Source organism: Taudactylus pleione, unplaced genomic scaffold (genome assembly GCF_031769625.1).
Source record: "Taudactylus pleione unplaced genomic scaffold, aTauple2 ptg001661l, whole genome shotgun sequence".
NCBI lineage: Eukaryota > Metazoa > Chordata > Amphibia > Anura > Myobatrachidae > Taudactylus > Taudactylus pleione.
In genome coordinates, this window is record NW_028286058.1 from 365015 (window position 1) to 387229 (window position 22215).

Here is a 22215-nt window from a genome sequence, read left to right on the forward strand (position 1 = left end):
CAGGACCGAAAATAATGTTATATATATCAAAATGGTCCTCCGCAAAAAAGGATTCCCCATCCCTGGTCTAGGCACTGATCTGCTAATAAGGTTATGGCAGTACAGTACAGAACAGACTGCTCCATCCACTTAATAGGAAAGCTGATATAATACCCCAATGTAATACAACGGGGGAATTCAATACACAGAAGCTGGTCACACAGAGACAGGACCATCATTTCATTTTGCCACCCCAGTGGGTGGCCCAACGAGACACGATCAGGACGTTTGGACCCTCTGGCTAAGCAGCCAGATCACTTTTAGATCTACAGCAACCAATTTGGACGGACAGAAGATCGTTGCGCAGAAAGGCAGACAAGGGCTGTTGGCGGTCTGTCTGTGACAAGCACCATATTGATCCCCCTCCCTGGTACAAAAGAACATTATTGGAAATTGTGGATAATTTTAAACCTCAAACTCTTTGCCAAGTCACCAGACAATGCGGCACATGGAGGCACTTATTCTGACCTGTACATGTACAGGTATACATCTTACCTTATCGGCACATGGAGGCACTTGTTCTAACCTGTACATGTACAGGTATACATCTTACCTTATCGGCACATGGAGGCACTTGTTCTGACCTGTACATGTACAGGTATACATCTTACCTTATCGGCACACATGGACACCTTAATGTCCTGCTGAGAGATTTCATAGTGTCGGATGTTGAATACATAGTTTCCTGCTAGTTTTAGAATGTCAGCTGAGATGTATTCCAGGACAGCCACGATGTAGAGAGACACGTGGTAATCTACCTTGTAGCCAAGCACTTCCTGTACAGGACAAAAGGAGAACACAGTCGCTTCAATGTGACGTCTGGCCACCAACCCTTGGGACGCTTTCTTACTGACGACTTCACACCTTTTACTGATATGTTACCATATCCAAATTTGCATTGTCAATGGTAGCTAGGCTTATATCAACACACCCTATTTAAATGACACAACAGATTAAATTGATCACCTGTAGTAAAGTCACCGTATACAGTCTCGCTGTGTTAGAATGTTGTACACCACTAAAACGCCAAATGTTACTTGCTCTCTATATACGAAGTCATAAAACAATTCAATGCTACTCGGATACGCTACACTAAGGATATACAGTCCAGGTGGTCTCATATTGTGACAATTAACCTGACTGAGGTAATTAGACATGTAGGGAATTCCGCCTGGGAGAGAATTATGTTTCAGCATGGCCGATGTCTCGCTCTGGGTACCTATTGGTTAAAGCTTTAAGCAAAAAGGCTGCAATGTAAATTCTAATGTATAAGGGCTCATTTATGAGCATTACATACTTATATACACTCACACAAAGGAGACAACACTATATAGATGAAGATAGGACTTAGACATGCACAAACACCTACACCCTCTCAGGAACAAGCATTTCTTTTTGCATTCTTGAGAAGAGCGGCGGACTACGGGCCTGACTTAGCCATGGACGGATTTGCAGAGCTGCACACAAGCGGCTGAGAAATTCTGTCCATCTAAAGTGATAATTCAGCAGGTGGTGTCTGTAGGAAACTTTCTGCCGCATCTGCGATCCCAGCACTACGACCGAGCAGCACCGAGGTCGCAGCCTGGGATCACTATTGCAAAAGCTGAAGCTTACCGTAGCCTGGCCTGTTCCTGGCCATTTACCAGGCCAGGAAATCTGCGTTCCACCGACGCCGACCCTGGGCCTCGCCCCTCCTGGAAAACGGGGGCGACAGGGTGATGGGACCTGTCCACGCTCTGCCCCCTTAAACGCTGTAGCATGTCAATACTGCTGCGGCTTGGCGAGATGGCAGTGCCCATTGAGTACATGCAGAGACCCCTAAACATTGGAGATGTATGCTAACCATGGCTCAATCAGGCCCCATGTCAGGAAGAGCTTTCACTCCATCACTGGAATATGCAGATGCCTTCCCATTTCATTTAGGGTTGTACACTACCATAAGGTCACAGGAGATGTGATGGCAATATAGGTACCAGTATGAAAGCGCAAACACTTAATGCACCTGAAAAACAAACCTAACGCTGCCCAAGCACGGACTAGAGATAGGAACGCTTTGCAATTTTACAACCCATGTGGGAGGAGTAAGATGTATGTACTGAGTCACACAGGGCCCGATTAGTGCAGTCATGCGCCCTCCACACACTAGTATTCAGCTAGCTCATTGGTCACAACGGCTTTGTGTTCTGGGGCCAGTTAGTCTCCATTTACCCCTAAAATAACAAAATATCCAGCGTGTTTAGGGAACTCCACTTTAGGGAGGCAAGACAAGGGTCTGGTGGGCAAAAATATTTACCTCAGAAAATGTAATTTATTGGCACCTCTAATAAAAATAGAACTACATCTGAACGTCAATCGATGATCAGTTTCTGAGGAATTGTTGGATTAAAAAAAAGACAAGCCAGTCAGCTACCACGAATACTTACTGAATAACAATCTAACGAGAAAGGCAAATTTAGATGTTAAAGATTAAAACTACAATAAAAATGAATACATTTATTGTTATAAAAGAAAGCCCACAAAACATAACTAGTAACAGTGAACGAGTCAAAATAAAAACGCAATAGCAACATGGACTCACAATACGTATAGATAGTCCTTCCCTATTATATCCGTCTACCTTCTATTTGGTCACCTTTGGGAGGGTGCACAGGAATAAATATAAGTAATCAAAAACAAAAAGTGAACAAGTGCCAGCATACATCTCCTTCAGAAGAAGCAGAAACGCGTTTACCTTCAATAAGGGATGGATTTTATCAACAGGGAGAAGCAGGGGATTCCTTCTCTTCCGTTTCTCTATGGCGGACTGAGCATCGGCGATGGCCCACTTATCAATCGGGTGAGGAAAGGTTTTCTGCACTCGCTCCTACACAGAATGAAGGGGAAAAGGTCAGGAACAGAAGAATTTAGGGAGAGAGACAACAATGGAACGTAGAAGATTCCGACCACCACTGCGCTTTTATATTCCCAACAACGCATATCCAGCATATGAGACACATTACAAGGCACTGCACCATACACAGACAAAAGACGTTGTACTGTTCCGCAGATGGCCTAAGGAAGCGCTCCGCAGAGATGTAGCTTTGTTCCCCAGTAGAGGTGCACTGGAAAACTAGCGGAGATTCGGGATGGTCATCGGTGAGTTAACCATCAATGGTGCCATCAGTGGTTAACGTCGATGGCATGGAACCATCGATTGTCTGCATGCATCGATGGTCATCCCTTCTTTGGGAAATGTGAGGTGGTACGGCAATCGGCAAAGGGGTGGGGCTTAGCGGGCCTAAGCTCCATGCCCTTGGCCTTATGGCGGAGATCCACCAGACCTCGGCCATCACCAGCTGAGATTCCTTACTGTAATGAGCAGTAATCTGTGCAGCCTGACATCAGGGAGAAGTGACTCTCCCACTCTCTCTCCCCCCACGATCACTAGAGTGCAATCATTGGCCCATTATGAAGGCACAGAAACACCATTATGCTTATTTTAAGCTCTTATCCTTTAATTGTGCGAAAGGTCATAAGGAACAGGTTATATTGTTTAGAAACACAGAGAATCTGAGCAAACAGCAATTCCAAATCAATGAACCAAATAGAAATAAATATTAACGTAATTTATCATTGCTGTAACATTAACAAGGCAGTAACCTATATTTAAAAAAACAAAAACAAACCAATAAAACTTTCTGAGATGAATATACACGCTGCTGACTGGCGAAAGGAAGGTTTGTGTCATCGGATTTCATCTGTGGCTCGGTTACGGTGTAGTGTATTAAGTAAGTGTTTGCAATAACACGGCTCCATAGCATTGCGCTTTTCATTCCTGTGTGCGGACATTAACACTTTCACGTTATGTTTCCCACATGTAGCTTCCACCCCCCTCTGTGGTGACGGCTAACGGCCCCCCTGAGGGAGAGACCACAGACTATTCCTAGAGAGACCGCTGGCAAGTACGAGACACAGCGCCTGCCAACACATCAAATGCGGGTCTTGGCTACAGACACTGCCAGCCTGGAGCACAGCAGCCAGGAGCACGGCACAGCTGGCACACAGTCATGTAGAATAAAGGGCCCACTGTATAGCCTGCTGCTTTCTACACGTGCATAGATACAAATGATTAATACTCTATGAATTGCACATGTTCGCTGGTAATACCCGATGACCACCCTGAAATTCGATTACTACTTAAGTCGTGGTCAGACCTATGGGTCACACCAGAACAGTACATAGCAGTAGTAGTGCATTGGTGTTATGGTGAAGCATTATCAGCTGTGATACTCAAACAACCTAACCATGGATGGATGGGCTAGCTAACCCTAGGCTCTGCTGCTGGGGCAGGTATTCCGGGGGTGCCGGTTCTTACTACTAAGACATGGGGGACCCTGACCGCATCACTACCAATGACCACACAACTGACTGGGGATTATTAACCATCACTGAACAGAAGCAACCAATCGGCAATTAGCTTTTATCTGCCTCGTACAAGCTAGACAATGAAAGCATGTGTCTGATTGGTTGGTATAGTTACCAGCACATTAATACAGGGTTCATTTATTTATTAGCACCCGTTCCCTCCCACCGCCCTGCCTCAGTGACATCTGAGTATGTGAGTGCTGTCAGTTTTGTAGGCATGTCCAGTTCCTGCAATGTACCTAATACTACCTGGCGTAAGCCCCATTCAGCGCCAGCGCCTTATGGTGTGTACACACGGGACGATCTGTTTAGCCAACGATATCGCTGAACGATCTCCCTTGATTTTCCTGGTGTGTTGGATATCGTTCATCCACACACAAAAGATATCACCAACGATGACTGACCAGCGATCGCAAAGCCCTATGGTAAACGAACAATATCGTCCAAGTTGGCCTGCATGCATGGCCGACCAACGATATCGTTATCGTCCATGCGGGAACACGCATCGTTGGTCGCTCATTGGTCGTTGGCTGCATAAAAATGAACGATATAGTCATCGTTCATTGAAATCGTACCGTGTGTACGCAGCTTTGCTCTCCAACAGTTGCAAACGTGACTGATGGTGCGACTTCTACGGGTTTCTAAATGAAATCTACAGTAACAAAATCTGGAGAATACATAAGATCTTCAAGAACAGTTAGTAAATGAAATAAAAGCAATAAGGAAGACGAGGAAAGGGGGAGGAGGATTATAACTGTGTATACAGGTCCTATAGTGTCCTACCCTGCTTCAACCAATATGGAGTCTCGGCAGGGTCATTCACCCCAACGTGTACAGGTCCTATAGTGTCCTGCCCTGCTTCAACCAATATGGAGTCTCGGCAGGGTCATTCACCCCAACGTAGTTGCCGAAGAGGGAGTGAGCACAATCCCTGGTTGCAAATACAGACTGTCAGGGACATTGCTGTCAATGCTGCAACGACAGCTGCGGATGTCGAAATCATTACATTTCTGTATTAATGACATAACTGGTAACTGCAGCACATAACGCGCACACTTACCGGAAATACAATGACATCTCTCCCGAAGAGAGCTGAAAAACGGAAACCCTCTTGTTGATACGACGTCAGTGTTGGAATCACTGCACACATTCGCTAAGAGCCAGTGACATCACTGAGGGGTCCATTTACTAAGCAGTGTTAGGAGACAGAGTGAAAAGTGATAAGAAAGTGATAAGGTGCCAGCCAATCAGCTCCCAACTGTCATTTTTCAAACACAGCCCGTGAGATGACAGTTAGGAGCTGATTGGCTGGCACCTTATCACTCTGTCTCCTAACACTGCTTAGTAACTAGACCCCTGAGACTTTTTGTGTATCAGTGACGTCACCCATATCCTAGTAAAAAGGACAGACGGCCTCCGCTGTCTCTAGGTGTCACGTGCGCTGTAACATGGCTTACCTCCACATCTTGAACAGTCCTGGGCTGGGCAATGCATAATTTATTGAGGAGCTGGAGGATGAGTTCTTCTATGTAGTACAAGGAGTCTTCTTTAGCAGACAGTGTGGGATGAACTTGCTGCTGGACCTACAAAAGGAAGACGAGAGAGAGTCAGGAGATGGTCTCTGAATGAATCTTCATCAGAAAGAAACTTATTTGCTCTTTGGAGTTACATCATGTAAACGGGCGCTGCCGGTGTTCTAGGGACATTTACAAAATGAAAGCGCAATGTCACACATTTGCCTCAGACAATAATCATTCGCAGCACAACAACCCACAAGATGTATTTAGACGAGGGATGTGCAGGCTCGGATTAGTTCGGTTTTGCACGCCAGTTTCGGATTTTTTCCCTCCAAAAAACGGGACTCAGAGGCAAAACGTCATCTTTCATGGACAAACATCATCATTCCTGGAAGTCCAGTATATACGATTCCATAATTCTATCAAATGTTTAACATATACTTCTGTCACAAGCAGTTAAAGAACAAGAAATCAATTACATTTCCCAAAGTAAACCCAACCTCTGACAGTGAAGACAGACATTTTGTGATAGAGCCATTTATTGTGAGGTAGTATTCTAGCCCAGTGCAGGCAATACTTTGTATTTTATATGAATCAATTTTTAGGTAAAAAAAAGTGGTATAAGCGTTCATTACAGTACAGTGACAATGTGCCTCACGCCTCTGGGATGTCTTTTATTCACAATGAGCTCAATGGCTGCATTTTCAAGATTACCGAGGCCAACAAAATGGCTGCCCTGCTGTGTGTAGACGACGATTAGACTTTTAATGCGTATACTAGTCGACTGGCTCCTAAAGCTGCATATTAAATTAGGTTCTATAATGAGCAATCCATTAGCTTTCAAGCCACGGTAGGAAGCCCTGTTGTTGATACATACAGGTACAGACACATGCTACCACAGGGAAACGTTTTGGCGTTGCTCTTACTGAAGACACACTGCCCCAGGCCTCGATAATGAATGTTTAAATGAAAAAAAAAGGGAGGGACTCGATTAACAGGCAAAACCAGTATCTAGGTGCAAACTTGCCAGAACTGGGTGTGTCAGCAGCAGGAGAATGTCAGGTGCAACCTACTCAACCATTACAAAATACTCTATATACTAACATGCAAAACCATTAATGAATGGGACAGGCTGGAAATTCCCCAAGCATTGCAAAAGCAAAAAAATGGTCGGAATCAGTATATGAAAAATGGTCTAAATAAGAGATACTGTACGGGATCCCGGTTCTTGTCCAGAGTCCCCTTAGTGCCAGGAGGTACCAAGGTGGCAGAGGAAGTTATGTCGCCAATAGCTACAGCGACTGCTGTGTGGTAGTAAGACATAGGACAAGGTAGAAGAAAGCCGCAGTATAGGGGAGGCTCACACAAGTATCGGCTTGGTGGCCATTTAGGGGTCACTATGTGCACAGATTAGCGAGGCGGCAGGAGGAGGAGGGAGAGAGAAAATCAGAGTTGGTGAAGATGGAGCATGAGATGGGAGAACTGGAGATCCAGGGAGGGTCCATTGTAATGAAGGATGATGGTAGATCATGTCTACTGACAGACACCAGAGGAGGAAGAAGCAAGGTTTAGGAGTGGCAGTGCCAGACATGCTGGTCGATGGAGACAATATTATTGAGAGCGGACTGGAAGTGGTCAGGAAATAGGGAGAGCGCACCCGTGCATTGCTTGTGGCGCACCACAGATGTCCGTGCAATGGACAGAAACACCACACATGGCATGGACGTCCCAATAACTGGAGAAGGAAGCGGGATAGATTTGGTTGGAATAACTTGGAAAGTACAGCAGGAAGCCTTCGCCACCACCCTTACGGAGGGATGTAGTCACAATGCCGACATTAACATTTTTTACAATTTCAGAATGCCGGCATTCATGTCCGATTGTTCATAATGTCGACATGTAATAGGTCAACACTGACATGTTCAAAATGCCGACAATATAAAATGATGGAATGAGTATTGGCGTTGAAGTGTAGTATTACAATGTAACGTGATGAACTTCATACCATTACATTTATTCACATTAATAAAAACCATATATAAAACAGTCCAAAAGCCCTAGAAAATGAGTCCTCTCGCTATTGTAATCTTTCTTTAGAAAGGTAAATCCAGTAATGAGTTGCAATAAAAGCTGGAATTGTAGTAGGTACAGCGGCTACACTATATAAAACACTGCAGAAGCAAACGTTACTACGCAGGAATTCAATAGCGAAAGTGTCTCCTTTCTTTAAGGCCCCTACGCACGGAACGATATTGCACACAATCCGACGGATTGGAATGATAATTCAGCAATATCGTTCTGCGTGTATGCACGATGCCGTGCATTGCGCGCTCCCTTGGGGTCCATCCACTGATTCGCCTGATCATCCTGCATGTTCAAAGATTAGGTCGAATCGACTGACTATTCCATGCAGCGCTATGGGCGGGAGGGCGGCATATCGTGTGTAAGGACCGACCGATGTCGGCCTCGGATCGTCGGTCGCATCGGTGGGTACACATCGTACCGCGTGTACCTAGCTTTAGAAACAAAATTGCCCAATGACACCAGGCACTGTTTCAGCACGATTACGGTGAGACTGCGGAGGATTGAGCAGATCCCAACACAAGAAGCAGATAGATCTCCTGGTATGACCAAACACCTAAAAATCATGCAATAGCCACAATAAAATGTTAGCAATGTTTGGCATGGGAGTATGGGACATTTTCAATATGCACCTGTCAGTAGACTGCCCATTCCGCTGTATAAATTGTATAATTACCCCTTCCAATACAGTGTAACAGTGTCAATAGATGGACCAGTCCACTGCGCGGCAAATCGATTAAAGGGGCCTATCCATCAGCAGATAAAGATGAACGATTTATCGTTCAATTTATCTGCTAATGGATAGGCTCTGAACGATAAAAATGCGCACTCCCGCGACCGACAAATTGGGTCTTTTGTCTCTCCAAAATGTTGGTCAATTATCGTTTATCGCTGACAGATATTATAAATATTTGTTGTGGTAAACGAACGATTTTTTTAATGAAAATTAATAGAAAAAAAAATAAAAAATCCACTCCCAGAACGTCGTCATGCAATATCGTTCGTCGTTCGCAAAAATCTGTCATGTACATGACAGATATCTGTCACAGCAGCCCCAGGAATTTTCAAAAGATAAATCTTTTGTCTTTTGTCTTTCAGAAAGATCTTCTAATGAATAGGCCCCTAACACAGATGACAGATACCACCGATTGTTGGGGTGGCCACCCTAATTGGTCTTTTTTGGTCCAGTATTGGTTCCTTAACCTGCAATTAGTATTCAGCCCCTGTGTTGCTGCTACAGTTTCACGGTCTACAGTAGTAGAGATGGACATCGGAAACCAATGGTTAGCAGTCATCGATGTTTCTGAGTCGATGGAAGTACTTTTTCCATTGAATACCGGGAGTTCGATGCTTGCTAGTCATTGGATGCAGCTCTCCGATGGCGCTGGCTGTGTGTGTGGGGGGAGAAAACACTGCGCTGAGTAACGGGTGTGCTGCAGAATAGACGGCGTCTATTTCTATTCTCAGTGTAGGTGAGCCTGGGGTAGCCCAACATCTCGGAGAGTGCTGGGCATGCCCCCACAAGGACGTGGACAAGAAAAGTTGTGAGGCTCCACCTCCTTTTCGGCCATTAGTATAACCATCGCGATGGTTATACTATTTTTAATGGTTGCGATGCGATGTTTAACTGCCAATGCATCGCTGGATTTGAAGTCGAAAGCCCGGCAACCATTCGATGCCGGGCTTCCGATGTCCATCATTACTCAGCAGCGAAGGAGTGCGTCGAAAGACTGGAATGTGATGCCGGTGGCTGGGGAGCATGTCTTGGATGGAACGCCGGGTGGAGGAGATAATCACATTGGTCACTGGAGTTCAGGACCAGCTAAAAGGAAGGAGCTCACTGAGGCGTTTCATCCAGATGACTGGACCTTTTTCAAAGAAACGCGTCAGGTAGCGCCTCCTCTCCAGTGACCAACGTGATTATCTCCTGCACCCGGCATTCAGACCAGACACTTAAGGCGTAATGCAGAGGTGGACGCAGTGTCTATGTCAGATGCAAGCAGCCGTTATTTTCCGTCTACGTGTGAGCTTAAGTCACACTGCACGTGTTCCGATGGTTACCGTCCGGGGGGACGCAGAGCGAATTTGGACACAGATAGGTGTAATTTCAGTGGGCGTTACCGGCTATAGCAGGGGGTGGCTGGCCAGACGTGGGCATGTTGCGACGTGTCACGGTCAGCGACTTTTTCCGCAATTGCACAGATTGCAGCGCCCATGTTCAGACAGACATTCTGCGCATTCATAGGGCTGGAGCAATGGTCGCTGGCGTAACCAACTGAGACTTTTTAATGCAAAGCCACAGTTGGTGGGCGTCTCCATAAAAATTCCATCGGCTGCAGCATTTGCATAAAGACGCAGTCGCGCTGTGTAAAAAGTCGCAGTGGCAACAGCATTAGGACCCACCCCTGAAGCAGGCCCTAGTTTGCGGATTAGCAGGATTATCATGCAGCGTATGGCCAGCGTAAGCAGTCAGGAGGAGCCAGCCACAGTCAACCAACACCCAGCGGCTTCAGGACTACTCTCTTACAATCGGCGCGCGGTCGGCACTTATCACCGATGAGTGTCTGATGGCCAAGTAACACCGGTAGGAGCGGTCAGTAACAGCAAATTACTGGAAGAAGAAATTCCAGCACTTTCCCCGCAGGCAGGACGGCAGGAAGATTCCATCCCGTCACACCAACACAAAACCGGCTTCTGCACTTTTCAAAAATCATCTCATTCGTGCGTTTTACAATAAAAAAAATAGTTCATACACAATCCCAAATCATACTTTCCTACCCTCCTGAGACCTACGGGAAGCTCCCGATTTTACGGGTAACCCTCCGCGCCCCCCCTGGGAAAATAGGCACTTCTCCCGCATTCTGCCCACTTTCTAGTGAAGTGGGGAGAATTTTTGCGCGGATCGGCGGGTTCGCTAGTAGGAGCGTGGCCTAATGACGCAAGATATGTTTTTTTTGGGGGAAATCGTGTCATTTGGCCCTGCCCCCTAGTCAGATATGCGGGATTTGCAGCATTTTATCATTGGGGGCGGGGCTTGACGCGGATCGTCTGGCCCCGCCCCAGCCACCACCCACCAGTATCTCATCTCCGACCAACTCCCGCAGAGGTAAATTATTAATGTCGCCAAGTATGTCCCAAATGCACAGCTTCAAAAATAAGTTACCTGGTTAATGAGGAATTCTTAGGACATGCCCGGACATAACCGCTCGGGTAGAACTGACTTCGTTAACAGCGAGAGGTTAATTTTAAAACAACGCTGCGATGTGTATGCTGGAGTATCCCAACCACAGAATAAAGCCCAAATTGTCTCTCTGATCCCTCCTAATGAATCCATTACTACTAGAGATGAGCAAATAGAGTCCTGCGGCGGACAGGACGGTTTATCAGTGGTGCAAAGGGCCAGCGATACAGCCTTCCATTCACCTCGTGAGTTTCTATACCGCCGCGCATTTGTAAATGCAAAACTTCCAAGCACAAATGCATAACGGTGCAAATACTAGACAGTTTCCAATGGGTCACTAATCTCTAAGCACTGCCCACTAAGAACTGGTGGCAGACTGTAACTGAGGCATGAGGTGTAAAGTGTCTCATGCCTCAGAGATGTCAGTCATTAGTTCCTGCCCAGGCTGCATTCCCCTTAGTAACAGTTTAACCAGCAAAATGGCTGCTTAATCCATGTACAAGATGAAGGTATATTTTTTATCGATTGAAATAATAAAACAGCACACACCCAATATATTACGTGTACAAGAGTCGGAAAATGCAGCATACGCTTAATATGTATCTACAAATAGGCTGCACTGGCGAGTGCCTTTCCTTAAGCGTCTCTGAACCGCGCTCTTCAATTCCTAGAGGCAATAATAGTATGTAACCCGAGCTTCATTCAATGACTACATCTCATTTTCCAAGCACTTTGGAGGTATTAATGGATTCTTGTTTGCCTCACTGACAATGACAGCATACACAGCTCAACATTGCACAGGCAGTAGAAATTTATATATATATATATATATATATTATATATATCCCACAAATGTGAATAATAGCATCAGCTCCAGAGTAGCGGCACTCAGGGCAAATCGGAATAAGTTACAGGCACGTATGTAGTTTAAACGTTTCAATCGTTTATGATTTTCATCACGATATATCTTGATGAAAATCATTAACGATTGAAACTACATACGTGCCTGTAACTTATTTGGATTTGCCGAGTACCGCATTTCTGGAGCCGCTAATAAATATATAATATATACATACATACACACACAAAATCAGATATGGAGGGCGGAATTCAATTGTTACCAGCCCCCTTCGCGCCCGACGGAGCTATTCAATTGTTGCTCCTGTCTGCTGCGATCAGCCACCAGCGCTCCATTCCATCTCGCAGCCCCAGGGGGATGCGAAATAAAATGGGCGAAAAGTGACCTGTTTGGGCACCCAAACAGCACTTTTCGCGATCGCGCCCAGCACTTTGGTCGGGGAAGCCAATTTACGTGGCTAAAACCGACCACTTTGGGCGCGATCAGCGCAAAAAGCATGAACAATTGAATAGCGGCCCGCGATCTCCCGTCACTTTAGATGGGAGTTCCGGACCGCGAAAACAATTGAATACCGCCCATACATAGAGTAGTATTCAACTTTAATTTTAATGTGGAAACCATTTTAAATTAAACAGACATTAGAATAGAAAAAAATAGTGTCAGTGCAATTTACTAAATGCCCGATTCACTTCTGTACGCAACTGCGTATGCAATAGCGATAACGCACGTAGTTCAACTGCGATAGTATGCCAATTCATTGCGTTCACTATTCCGTCGCAGCACTACACAAGGGCGCCCATTTTACTTACAACACATCCGTAACGTTTAGCAAGACTACAAAACCATCGGTACAAGCGAGTACCATCGCAGCCTCACGCACACTTACTCAGAAATCGCTAACAACCACGCACGCTATGAGACCTCAGACTGAGCGGGGATTTGCAGTGGATACTTTATGCACGTCCCTGAAACGGCGTGCGATCGCAGTGTCACGCCTGCGTTTCCCCGACCACCCACAAATGGTGCTGCCTGTCTATTAATCTGCAAGGGGTTTGCTTAGCCTCTGCGACCGCAGTTCCGATCGCAATAAATAATTTGCGCACTGCGATGCATACGACTGCGTGCGGATTAGCCACTGCGTTCCTTGCTGAATCAGGCCCTAAGTGCACCATGTACATCGGAGCACAACATGGCACAAGTTCCTAGGAAGGAGAGAGGGGAAATGTCCATTTTAGAATAACAGCCGTGTAATTCATGCATTGGAGCTATTTACTGAGCAAATATTAACAATATGATCGTAAATGCTGTCCTAGCGCACCCAGCACGCTTCAGCAAAATGCCAAGTTGCTTTGGAGAGTTCTCCTGGCAGACGAGAGCTGTACTCTGAGCTAAACGGGTCAAATTGCTGTTGGATTTGGTGGCAATAGATAAACATTTAAAAATCAAATTTAGCTCTTTCACCGTTTAAGAAAGAAGCCACTTTAAATGCATTATCATCTGCAGATAGAACGATTAGTGTGTACCCAGCTTAAGATGTGCCTCCTTGCCATCACTCTTGAGGGTGTGCCCGCCACTTATGGAGATGCCGGGCTGCCCCCAAGCTCTCCTGTCTCTGTGAATAGATGCCCGGCACCTTTTCACCGGCGGTCATTGATGCACCGCAATTTTTCCCAACTGTGGGAAGCATTTTAGCGGGAGCGCTAGACCTGGTGAGCCGAGAGGGGTGGTTGGCGCGTCTGTGGCTATGGTTTATGAGAACACATCTGTACATTTTTTGCTGACAGCACTGACTGCTGAGCCTTCGGAGCTGAATATTGTGGAGGCGGTCAATATCTCGACAGTCGGGATGCTGGCTTAGCATGCCGCGCCGGAATCCCGACACCTGTCAGAATCCCAGTGCCGGTATCCCGACGGTAAGTACTGGGGTTAGGGGGAAGGTTAGGGTCAGGCACTAGGGGGAGAGTTATGCTGCCCATCCACTACACGACATAGGAACGACACAGTCTGTGCTGTGCCTACACTGAACGCTCAGTGTAGGCACATCCGTCATCCCCGTACATGCTGGGACTGATGTCATCGTCAGGTTGACCAGCATGTACTGGCGATGATAAATGTCAAAAACGACCAGCGAGCACGCGCATCGCTGGTCGTTTTTTACATTAAACTGCTCGATTTACGGTCAATTACCGAGCGAATGAGCGCTAACGACGGTCGTTATCGGTCAATCGCTAGGTTTAATCACCTAGTGGATGGGCAGCATTAGGAACTAAGAGGGGATGGTTAGGTTTAGAGTAAGGGGAGGGGGAGTTTAGGTTTAGGCACTAGGGGAAGAGGTTAGGGGTAGGGTTAGGATACTGACCGACAAGTGTCGGTATCCTAACCCTTTCGGCATGCCAGCGTCAGGAATCGGACCGTCTGGATCCCGAGCGTTGGCATCACATACCCAACCCGAAACATTGGCAGTGAAACTGGTATACTGGGAACGAGGGACCCACATGAAATAAAGATTATTACTACAAATAATAATAAAAACAGCATAATTGACCTTGACAGTGTTAAACCGGCCATACACGGTGCGATGGCAATGTGCGACGCAACAGGGGATCTGACGTCCGACAAATCGGGCGGTCCCCACACATGCGGTGCGATTGGGTGGCCGCTCTCCCGATATGCCAGCTCCCCCCTCCCCCACCCGCATAGCGATGCATGTGATCGCACATCGCATCCCCTGATCGACTGATCCTGCAGCAAGATCAGGGGGTGCCATGTACGACCCCACGGGTGGCGCGCTCGGTCCGACATCAGGCCCATACATGGTGCGATATAGCAGCCAAATCTTACCAATCCGCCGGATCTGCTTTATCGCACCGCGTATGGCCAGCTTTAGAATTTTCAAATAATATTAGAAATATATTTACATAGATATATTTTATTACTATTCTAGATTTCCATGGGGGAGGCCAATAGTCCAGTTAAAAAAAAGTGTGTGTACCCAGCGATGTCGGACGCGGCGTACCCAGCTGGGCTCCATACACACCTGCTGATGCCGGCAACGATGAACGACGGCGACGGGAGCGGGCCGTGCTGCATTCGGCAGCATGGCGTGGCCAACGACATCCCCAGATTGAGCTGCAAGTACAGACTGGGGATGATCCACCCGCGGGAGCGCACATCGCTAGCGATATAGTGTGTACACAATGGACGATAAAACAAATTTGTTGTAAGTATGGTGTCGTTATCGCCAATATCATTTCAAATATAGTCTAGTAGTGTATCCCAGCGTAACGCCAAGTTCTACAATAGTGGCTACTGGAAGTATTTGTAGGGAGTCACAAGAATAGGGCTCAGTCTGGGATATATTTCACCAGTTTAAAAAACAAACCCCCCGTGTTACGAGCCTCTCACGTCATGCGCTTGTACAGTGCTCAGCAACCCTCTGTGAATAGCACAAGTGATCATGACAGTCAGCGTTTGGGAACAGAACTCGGGGAGAGTAAAGAGGGGCCGCCTGTTCCCGTACCAATCATTTCACACTTTTGCTCCACCACTTTGAAAGAAAACCCAAATAAAAGCCAACACAAAGCAAAGACCCCTCTCTTACTTATGTTCTGATGCACACAAACCTTACTCAAGTTTATTTCCTTCTCCTCTATACAACAGATGCACATTCACAACGGTTATTATTTAAATGAAATACATATAGACGGTGCTAAGTGATGTATTCTGTGTGTGGTACAATCAGCGCCAAACCTCAGGTCAGTATACTATTACAGCCGAGAGAGGGTTGGAGAGATTTGTGCTGGTTATTGATCGATGGAAAACGGCTTTAAATAGATCAAACGTACCTTTATTAAAGAAAGTTCAACCCAACAATTTTCTAGCCGACGCTATCATCATCATCATGCAAAGATGAACAACCAGATTAGGGGCCTATTTATCAAGCTTTTTTTTTTTTTTTTTCCATTACCTTATATAGAAACTGCAGTATCAGCCAGAGATCATAAAATTATGCAATGTACTAACAGCCTAACAGGATATTGCACAGAATGCAGATGGCAGTCCCCATTATTATCAGTGGAGACTACGATCTGACCCTTATTTTGTCCCCCTTACTTTGCACCATCTTCAGATGTGTAAGCCACTTTATACCTATGGAGGCTAAACCAGCAGGAGAAAGACCCTCCAATCTCTCTCCGGCTGGCGGCAGAGACGGGCACTGGGCACAGACGCAGTATCCCATTACCCCAGAGGAGTCTATCGCAAGAGAGTCCTAATAAATGCCGGGGGATGTCATTCGCAGGGTGAGTGGTTACACAGCCGCTGTCCCTGAAAAGTAGGGGTAACAAGAGTAGCATGGAAATGCTGACATGGGAACCAGGACCAGGTAACAAAAGGGGTTCTTGGCCTGCGGAGACCATTACATATCCTAGCAATGGACAGAAGAGACTCTCCGTCCTCTGGTGAGCCTCACATCTCAGGGAGGCTAGGTACAGGTCAGGCGACTATCACTGTGCACTTTGGGGAGCAGACGGACACGACGGGAAGTAGTCCTCTAACACATGACAGAGGGGATGAAGCTGCAATTAGCACACAGTGGACACAGCAAGTTTGTGAGTCTGTCACACAATCAGAAACACAAATTGCCACGTGCCTCAGTGATAATACGAGTATGGAGTGAATAAATAGCGCCATTCCAAACCGTACTGACTGCATGCAGGGGTGTGGCACAGGAGAACGCAACAAATATATTCAACATGTCATCGCAATAGCCGTCTGCTCACATTAATGTTTAACACACTGCCTCCCGAATGCTACGCCCCATTCAGACCCGCTCGCTAGATGCGCTCGCTTGCTCCCAGCGTATGGAAATTCGGCTAAGTGACGCCAAGGCAGCCGCTCGTAGGGCAAGGAATTAGCACGCCCACTGTGTCTTGGCGAGCGATCACTTTGTGTTTGTAGACGCCCACCACATTGTCTTAAGACGCCCACTTGCGTACGTCATCTCCCGGAAGAGCATGAAACCACTGGTACATCGAGCACCATCGGAAGCGATCGCAGCGCTTGAGGTTAACTATACCCCTACAGCAAGCACTACGATCACTTCAGTGTAGATTTCAACCAGGTGACGTGTCCTATGACGCTGGCTGTTAATTATACACGCCTCTGAAACGGCGTTAAATTTCTCAGGCACGCCTGCGTTCGCTCCTCCACTGCCCCGTTTCTAGTGACCTGTCCCTGTTACCACCCACAAACGGCCTCTCCTGTCACTCATTCAGTTGGACTGTCTATGTTGGCGAGTGAGAGTTTCCCCATCGCTCGTACTAGTTCATACACGCGCAATACGAAGCATGCGCACATTGAAAAAACATCGCTCGCTACGAGCGAGCACTTGGTAGCGAACGGGTCTGAATCAGGCCCTCTGTCTTTAAGGCACCCTAACAGTCCAGGTTTTAAAGGATATCCATGATTGAGCACAGGTTACCTCAACCCTTATTGATCCTTCTTCTGAATAGAAACATAGAATTTGACGGCAGATAAGAACCACTTGGCCCATCTCGTCTGCCCCATTTTTAAAACATATTGACTTAATTAGTACATCATTCATTTTGATTTTAACCATCTAGGCTCAAGCAAGGATATCCTTAAAACCTGGACTGTTCAGGTGTCTTGAGGGGAGAGTTTAGGAACTACTAGTAAATAATCTTTCCTCATCTTCCTGTGCACAAGTATGGCGTGTGAGGAAAACTCAGCAATGATATGACCACAGAGGGCTTTCTCCCAACCATCCCAGTGGTTGCACACATCACTCTGGAGCGCGTCCCTAATATATTTTTCTACCTTACGATTAATCTCAGGCGCATTTATTTGCATTTCTGCTGTGTTGACTCAGTTTCTTTTTTTGAGATTTACTAAGTTAATGTGCGCTAATGAGCAGCTGGGGGGGCTATTCATTTAGCCCGAGTTTAGAGGAGATTTCTTTTTGTGTCTTGCGAGACCCGAACAGAATTCCCCAATAAGTATGCAGTTAACGGGTGAAAACACCCAGTTGACACATAGGTCCGTGAACTTTTCACGGACTCCGGGCCTGATTCAGAGCTAGACGCCATTTGCGGACGGTCGTTCTAAAAAAGGGGCCGGCTATTTAAATTGAGCGCTCGCTCTTTGCGGTTTGTTGACACCTCTATGTCTGAGCGAGCATTCGAAAAATGCGCTCGCTATTTTGTAAAGACGCCCCCTTTGCCGCTCGCATCACACGACATCTCCGGTATTTATTAGATTAATCGTGAACATTGAAAGGCGTATGAACTGCTCGCAGTGCTTGTGGTAGGATTTACTTCCCGCTATCACTGCGAGCAGTTCAGGCTCAAAGACAACCAAGGGACGTAATCGATGACGCTCCATTACTAATTATGCACACCCATTAAATGCCCTTTTGACCTTTAATCACGCCTGCGTTCGGATCTCCACACCCCCGTTTTCAAGCACCTTCCCCTGTTAACACCCACAAACGCCTCATCCTGTCACTCAAATTAGCAGGCACTCGCTGTTTTACGAGCGCTCGATTTCTGACCGCAATGACTGGTTTGCGCATGCGCATTACGACCCATACGCATGCGCAGTTGTGCGAACATCGCTCAGAGCGAACGAGCGGCCGCTTACGAGCGGGTCTGAATCAGGCCCTCTATGCGTTAACGCTCGTTAACTGCACTTAACCCCCATTTTTAACAGTTTATTAAAAAGGGTCTCAAGTGAAAAAGGGAGATAGCTGGAGGCAATAAAGCCAGAGGCCTCACTCCTGCAAATTTAACCCCCCCCCATAGATACATCACATACAGATAACTGCAATGTAAAACAAATACAATGCAAAAAGACAAGGAAAGCATAAAAAAGGAAAATTATTGCAAGTAAACAGTCAGTACAGCAGCTCCCACCAAGGAGACTCTGCTCCAAATATTTTGCACTGGGCAGCACGGTTGGCGTAGTGATTAGCATGACTCCTTTACAGGCCTGGGGTCAGGGACTGATGTGATCGACTGAAATATCCTCTGTAAAGCGCTGAGTAATGTTTGTGCGCACTAAATAAATATCTGTTGACAAATAATGAAATACATAAAATACTAATTGATTCTAGGATCGATCACTGGATAATTAGTGAATGTGGTCTCACACACAGCAGGCAGCCACAAATGGTCCCATGCGGTTCAATCGCAGACTACTACAAGAGGGGTATGATCACTGACTTTACACTGTTCACCAATTATTACCTGCACCGATGATCTATGCTATAGTACAACAAGGTCACGGGCTGACAATTATAGCTGTATAGCAATAAACTCCGTAAAGTTGAGATCGCTAATCTCATCTGCCAGGAGTGTGCCGATTAATACTCAGGTACATCAGCCTGTTTCTCTCCTTTGGGAATCATAATCCGGGTCCAGATTTATCAATAAGTGATCATTCTTTTTATCACTCGTTACTCATCTTAAATGGTGCTCCAACCAATCAGCTCCTAACTGTCACGTGTTTGAAAAATGATAGTTAGGAGCTGATTGGTTGGAGCACCATTTAAGATGAGTAATAACAAGAATATCACCCGCTGATAAATCTTAAATGATGACCCCTCCGCAAACACGCAGCGATGACGATCATTGCGGGACGCGGTTTCTCACTCGCTTTTGACAACACCGATATAAAAAACAAAAAACTCCATTGTGCTTAGGAAAAGGAGATCTTTGCGAATCCACGTAATTCTGACGTCACTGACAGCGTGGCGATACGGTGTGAAATTTAGCAGAACATTTATCTTCCAGGTGCAGCCAAAACACCACGTATGCTTTGCGTCTCGCAGTTATGGTGGACGGCGTAAATGAGGCCACTAGAAGGGGTTACCTACATTTAGATCCCCCCTTTAGGTGCAACAGCATTTGCACAGCGGTGACACATTTTCTGCAGCTCTGCATATGAACCTTGGCTTTCATGGGTATCCCGCACACGGCCAACCAGCTGCACCCACTCAGTGGCTATAATATACTGCACACGTAGGTGCTCCGTCCTGGTAAAAATATAATAATAATAATCTCTACTGATAGTGAAATTTGCCCATTTCACATGCGGGAATCGCGCAGGACGCAGCAGCACAGTGAGAAAGAAAATGGAGTCTCCGTAGTACTAGGGTCTGCATCATGTCATATGAAATAATTGGCAGACATCAGAAATACAAGAGACAAGATCTATTTGCCGGTTCTGAAAGTTTTTTTTGTTTTTGTCTTAGTTCATGCCATGGCACAAAGAGCAACGATGGGCTATACCCACAGCACCCAGATAGCAGCTTTTAGCAGTCTAGTGTGACCAGGCAAATGAACGCGGAGCCCGTCTCATCGGTTGCCATAGGCTACAGCACACAATAGCCCTTTGCACTAGGTTAGTGAACAAGCCTCCGTATATAGTGGGCACTGGTATGTTATAAATCATAGGCAGCTGGGTAACGTGCTCCTTGGGTGCAGTCCCCCGTCCAATAATCATCGGTGATTGAGACCAATAACCTCAGATAGTTCCTTGGCAGCGTACTTCCATGGGCCACTAGGAGTAGATCAGGAGCAGTCACTGATATCCTACTCGTGTCTCAGGAAAACTCCTGTACCTGTGGTCAGAAGGGCCGATATTCCTTTCCAGGATGTTCCGATCGGTAAGATATTCCTTACTTGGATGTTTTAATGGTGCATTTTGTACAAGTCACTAAGGTTTTCCTTTCCATGACATTATAATGGCATTTTCCATAAGTCAGTAAGGTATTCCTTTCTTGGATATTATAAAGGCAATTTGCACAAGTCAGTAAGGTATTCCTTTTATGGATGTTATAATGCCATTTTCCACAAGTCAGTAAAATATTCCTTTCCTGTATATTATAGGATATTATAAGGATATATTGCACGAGTCAGTGAGGTATTCCTTTCCTGTATATTATAGGATATTCTAAGGATATATTGCACGAGTCGGTGAGGTATTCCTTTCCTGTATATTATAGGATATTATAAGAACATATTGCACGAGTCGGTGAGGTATTCCTTTCCTGTATATTATAGGATATTATAAGGATATAGTGCACGAGTCGGTGAGGTATTCCTTTCCTGTATATTATAGGATATTATAAGGACATATTGCACGAGTCGGTGAGGTATTCCTTTCCTGTATATTATAGGATATTATAAGGATATATTGCATGAGTCAGTGAGGTATTCCTTTCCTGTATATTATAGGATATTATAAGGATATATTGCACGAGTCGGTGAGGTATTCCTTTCCTGTATATTATAGGATATTATAAGGACATATTGCACGAGTCGGTGAGGTATTCCTTTCCTGTATATTATAGGATATTATAAGGATATATTGCACGAGTCGGTGAGGTATTCCTTTCCTGTATATTATAGGATATTATAAGGATATATTGCACGAGTCGGTGAGGTATTCCTTTCCTGTATATTATAGGATATTATAAGGACATATTGCACGAGTCGGTGAGGTATTCCTTTCCTGTATATTATAGGATATTATAAGGATATATTGCACGAGTCGGTGAGGTATTCCTTTCCTGTATATTATAGGATATAAGGATATATTGCACGAGTCAGTGAGGTATTCCTTTCCAGTATATTATAGGATATTATAAGGATATATTGCACGAGTCAGTGAGGTATTCCTTTCCTGTATATTATAAGGACATATTGCACGAGTCGGTGAGGTATTCCTTTCCTGTATATTATAGGATATTATAAGGATATATTGCACGAGTCGGTGAGGTATTCCTTTCCTGTATATTATAGGATATTATAAGGACATATTGCACGAGTCAGTGAGGTATTCCTTTCCTGTATATTATAGGATATTATAAGGACATATTGCACGAGTCGGTGAGGTATTCCTTTCCTGTATATTATAGGATAATATAAGGACATATTGCACGAGTCAGTGAGGTATTCCTTTCCTGTATATTATAGGATATTATAAGGACATATTGCACGAGTCAGTGAGGTATTCCTTTCCTGTATATTATAGGATATTATAAGGACATATTGCACGAGTCAGTGAGGTATTCCTTTCCTGTATATTATAGGATATTATAATGATATATT

At 45.5% G+C, this 22215-nt stretch overlaps 1 protein-coding gene across 1 annotated transcript in view; it reads right to left on the bottom strand.

Moving 5' to 3' along the window:
• The window catches only part of SOS2 (SOS Ras/Rho guanine nucleotide exchange factor 2), a 65873-nt gene that overhangs the window by 34055 nt on the left and 9603 nt on the right, over nt 1–22215 (bottom strand). Inside the window, exons 2-4 of the mRNA XM_088464369.1 lie at nt 5901–6026; nt 2771–2902; nt 651–815 (exon numbers count right to left, since the gene is read on the bottom strand). Of these exons, the coding sequence (XP_088320495.1) occupies nt 651–815; nt 2771–2902; nt 5901–6026 (423 nt within the window). The remainder of the gene's footprint in view (nt 1–650; nt 816–2770; nt 2903–5900; nt 6027–22215) is intronic.